At 43.7% G+C, this 5,091-nt stretch overlaps 1 protein-coding gene across 1 annotated transcript; it reads left to right on the forward strand.

Moving 5' to 3' along the window:
- Positions 1-3,040: 3,040 nt before the first annotated feature.
- Positions 3,041-4,842, forward strand: LOC123084324 (F-box protein PP2-B10-like). The gene is made up of 4 exons (XM_044505987.1): positions 3,041-3,126; positions 3,215-3,704; positions 3,806-3,924; positions 4,383-4,842. Exons 1-4 carry the CDS (start codon positions 3,041-3,043, stop codon positions 4,840-4,842), a joined length of 1,155 nt encoding a protein of 384 aa, XP_044361922.1.
- The last annotated feature ends 249 nt before the right edge of the window (positions 4,843-5,091 follow it).

Consider the following 5,091-nt stretch of genomic DNA (forward strand, 5'->3'; position numbering starts at 1 on the left):
TAGTTTCTTTGTGAATATTTTTGCTTTATATAATTTTTTTCTTTTCTGCGTTATTTATTTTCTTCTATTTATTTTTGAGTAATTTTTTTATATAGTTTTTTCTTTTCTGCTTTATTCGTTTCCTTCTATTTATTTCTGAGTAATTTTTTATATAGTTTTTTTCTTTTTTGCCATGACCCTCTCTACTCTTTCGCACATGCTATGCGGGTGAAATGATGATACCTTCAACATTTTCAGAGTTTGTTTTGTAGTGATTTTCATTTTCACGGTCATCCAGCTCTGATCTAAACAAATCGGTGACTGAAAAACAGCAAATGATGTCAGGACGTGTTGGAAGACCAAATGCTTGTGATAGTTCGAGAAGTAACATATTTAAATTGTGCATCTGAACACAGAAAAAATACATTGATCAGTACCACCTTTCAGGCAAAACACGCTACTGCTACAGAGAAGTACATAAAAAAATACATTGATCGTCAATGATCTTTTTGTATAAAATCTAAATTGTCAATAGGAATCTTCAACCGATTTAAGAACCTGCGAAGACTCCTATTGCAGCCACAGATCCTACACATAGAGTTCAATGAAGACCAAATGCTTGTGATAGTTTGAGAAGTATCATATTTAGTACCGGTTCGTGCTAGGGGAGCAAATGATGTCAGAAAGGGTTGAAAATTGATGACGTGGCTTAGAATGGTGCGTACTGAACGCAAAAAAGTCTGAAGTTGTAATAAGTTTAAAAAATGAAGTGCCGGTGTAACAGATGATTTTTCGTCCGAAACCGGCCCTGATACTTCGAAAGAGATTGTTCAGTTTGTACACGAAGTGCATCCAGTTTTTGCCATAACACAAGAATTCTGGAATTCTAATAAGTTATTAAAAATAAAAAAGGTGCAATGCTCGTTAATTAGCTTCAAGCCTTTCGGAATAGGGTAGACTACACTGCACATAGCTCCGTGCAATCTATTTTATTCCGAAAGGCTTGAAGCTAAGCAACCTGCATGTGAGCATTGCGCCTCTCCTTCATCGTCTCTGCACTCACGGCTTATAAACCGCTCCTACTGCCTCTCTTCTAGCGAGGTGGGACTAAAAATCAGCTTAATAAGAAACTCTAGTACCGGTTCATGCCATGAACCGGTACTAAAGGTGTTCGTGGGGCCCACAGCCTGACACAGCATCATTAGTACCGGTTTGTGACAAGAACCGGTACTAATTGTTGCCCACGAACCAGTACTAATGATGTCCGCCCGCCTAGCCGTTGGAACCGGCACTAATGGACACATTAGTGCCGGCTTAAATTCAAATCGGCACTAATGTGCTTCACATTTGACCTTTTTTCTATTAGTATCATGCCCAGGATAGTTGTCGTCGTCCTCTTCTTCTTCATTGTCTTCCATCATAACCCCTCTTTCTCCATGCTTGGTCCAATCATTATAGTGGGGCATGAAACCAGACTCAAACAGGTGGACGTGAATGGTTCTTGACTTAGAGTAATTCTGATCATTCTTACAGACAGCACATGGACAACACATAAAGCCATCTGCCCGCTTGTTTGCCTCAGCCGCAATCAAAAAAGTATGCATGCCTTCAACGAACTGGGGAGAGCATCGGTCATCGTACATCCATTGCCAGCTCATCTTCATTACACAACACCGAAAAGATCAAATTAATACAAGTTCATACGTAAAGTTCATACACACTTATTCTCATAGAACAACATACAAATTGTCTAGCTAAAGCATTTAAATGTAACAAAAAATGCGATCAAGATCGCAACTAAGATAACAATTGATCCAACGGCATAATGATACCAAGCCTCACTAGCAATGGCATATTTTCTAACCTTTCTAATCTTCAAGCGCATTTTCTCCATCTTGATCTTGTGATCATCGAAGACATCGGCAACACACAACTCTAGTTTCATCTTCTCTTCTTAAATTCTTTTCAATTTTTCTTTCAAATACTCGTGTTCGTTTTCAACTAAATTTAACCTCTCGACAATAGGGTCAATTGGAATTTCCGGTTCGCATACATCCTAGATAAAAATATCTATGTCAACTTGATGGGTATAATTTGTCATAAACACGAAATGCAACAAATAGTTATAAAATATAATATACCACATTTGAATCATAAACCGGACGAGGACCGACCGGTACGGATATCAATACCATGCCACTATGTATAACAAACAACGTATGCATAAGAAAATTATACAAATAACTATATATCCAAATCACACAAACATGATTTTTTTTATAAAAAAGATAAGAACAAGAGGCTCACCAAGGTGGTTGATATGTCTCCAATGTATCTACTTTTCCAAACACTGTTGCCCTTGTTTTGGACTCTAACTTGCATGATTTGAACGGAACTAACCCGGACTGACGTTGTTTTCAGCAAAACTACCATGGTATTATTTTTGTGCAGAAATAAAAGTTCTTGGAATGACCTGAAAATCTACGGAGCAACTTTTTGGAATTAATAAAAAATATTGGCAAAAGAATCAGCATCAGGGGGCCCACATGCTATCCATGAGGGTGCAGGGCGCACCCCCTGCCTCGTGGGCCCCCTGGTACTCCACAGACCTCAACCCCAACTCCATATATTCACTTTCGGGGAGAAAAAAAATCAGAAAGAAGGATTCATCGCGTTTTATGATACGGAGCCGCCGCCAAGCCCTAATCTTCCTCGAGAGGGCTGATCTATAGGCCGTTCGGTGCTCCGGAGAGGGGATCTGTCGCCATCGTCATCATCAACCATCCTCCATCACCAATTTCATGATGCTTACCGCCGTGGACGGGAAGGCACTAAGTAAACCACACATATATATGCAAAGTAAGAGTTTGAGCTCAAATTGCATATAAATCAAATAAACTACCACATATAATTACTCCCAAACTAAAATCCACAAATCACTATACTTATAGAGCATTGCAAGAGCTAATCTAGCAATGAGAGATAAAAGGACAAAGTTGCTAACCTTTGTGATCACTTGAATGGATGGGGGGCCTTCAAATCTTGACAAATTTTGGGCAAAATGAAAGATGAGCCTGAGCTTTGGGGAAGAACAGAGAGGAGAGGAAAGGGGAAGAACAGAGAGCTCGATCATGGGTTGGACGAAGGGTTTATATAGGAAAACATTTAGTCCCGGATCATGATACAAACCAGGAGTAAATGTGAGCTTTTAATACCAGTTCGTGTCACGAACTAGGACTAAAGGGCCTGGTGGGGCCCCAGCCTACCACCACCTCTTTAGTCTCGGTTCGTGGCACGAACCGATACTAGAACAACAACTCCATCACGGTACCACAGGTCACAACACTGCCCATCGCAACGACCGCGCCACACCGCTGTTCGCGCCATTTGCCCACACCAGCTGGAAAGATCCAGCCTCAGCCGGCACCGTGCACAATCCACATCCTCCACCTGCGACCACCGCCGCCGGCCCACACCGCCCGCAGCCCGCACTGCTCGCCGCCGCCAACCGCCAAATCTGCGGCCGCCACAATCGCAGGCACGCCCCCTCCCCCTCCCCGGCCTTCCGCGCCATCGCCAAATCGGACGCCGTCTGGGCCTGCTTCCTGCCGCCGCTCGCTGACCTCCCGCCGCTGGCCAATGGAGAGCCGCTGCCGGGGCGCGGGAAGAAGGACATGTTCCTCTGCCTCTCCGGCAGCTCCATCCTCCTTTCAGGCGGACTCATGGTACGTATACAGGGCGGGCTGATCCCCCAAACCCAACAGCTAAGCCCTGGAATAAATTTGGTGGCCGCTAGCTAATCAATTCAGTTGCTGCCATGCTGCAGAGCATGTGGCTGGACAGGGATTCCGGCGCCAAGTGTTACATGGTGTCGGCGAAGCAGCTGTCCATCGCGCGGCACGACACGCCACAGTACTGGTCCTGGATTGATCTCGCCGACTCGAGGTTCCTAGCCTTCCTCCCTTTGCTCTTTCCTTGCCGTTGCCATCCAGCCCTTAGCTTGTGTTCTGAATTAATGATGCTACCTGTGTTCGTTCGTTGCCATCTGATTGCAAGTGCACTTTACAATATCTTGTGTTCTCTTCTGAATTAATGATTCTACCTGCCTTCATCAAATTTCAGTTGGGTTGAAGTTCTCAACCTACAGTGCTAAATTAAATTAGCATCTCAGCCAAAACCCAGAATAGTGAGTAATCACGAACGAAACTAGCAGTTGATAATGATCACTATCAACTTTGCAACTTAACTTTTTCTTTGAGGTACTTTGTTGCACGCGATGCTGGATGGCTTTAATTCCTGCAACTTATATTGTTGTTTGGCCTTCATCTTCATTAAGAATCCTAATTAACCCATTCCCCGCAAAAAGAAAATCCTATCCTAACACGTTGTTCCACTATATATAGGTTCTCTAAAGGTGCTCAACTCATCTTTGTTTGTTGGATGGAAATCCGCGGCAAGATACACGGCAAGATGCTGTCACAAGGCACACCTTATGCCACTTACATGCTGTTCAAGTTGGCAGATGAGACCTACGGGCTGGACTCGCCAGCCGATGCATCTGTGAGCGTTGGAGGCACAGGTATTGCGCGCAAGCTCTGCATCCAACATAACCCGCAAAGATGCTATACAGAGGACGTAGTGCTCCCTCGTGAAAGGGCTGATGGTTGGATGGAGCTGGAACTAGGTGAGTTTGTATGCGAGGGGGATGAAGATGGCGACGTGTCCTTCAGCCTAGTGGAGACGAAACGTTTGAATGAGAAGAGCGGTCTCTTCATGCAGGGCATGAAGATAAGGCGTAAGAATCAAACGGATCTAATTAAGGGAGGAGCTTCTGGGATTAAACCAAATGCGTCGACCGTTTAATCCAGTATACAAGAGAAACTGAGGCATGCATCATACATATTTGCAATGTGCTTTTTTAACTGCTCTCTCGGGTTTCATTCTAATTCTGTAGATGGGGATCGATGCATCCTTTTTGCTTGTTTGATCTTAAAAAAGAAACCTCCAATGAAGAGAGCTATATTACCCTCCCTCTGCTAGATCGGTCATCCTGTTAAAAACTCAAATACCAAACCTAAACTCGCATGTCATGCTTAAACCAACACACACAGC

Source organism: Triticum aestivum, chromosome 4A (assembly GCF_018294505.1).
Source record: "Triticum aestivum cultivar Chinese Spring chromosome 4A, IWGSC CS RefSeq v2.1, whole genome shotgun sequence".
NCBI lineage: Eukaryota > Viridiplantae > Streptophyta > Magnoliopsida > Poales > Poaceae > Triticum > Triticum aestivum.

Coding starts and splice junctions, on each gene's coding strand:
- LOC123084324 (XM_044505987.1), top strand. CDS start 3,041: ATGAAAGATGAGCCTGAGCTTTGGGGAAGAACAGAGAGGAGAGGAAAG. Junction 3,705..3,805: donor TCCTTTCAGGCGGACTCATG/GTACGTATACAG, acceptor GCCATGCTGCAG/AGCATGTGGCTGGACAGGGA. Junction 3,925..4,382: donor ATTGATCTCGCCGACTCGAG/GTTCCTAGCCTT, acceptor CACTATATATAG/GTTCTCTAAAGGTGCTCAAC.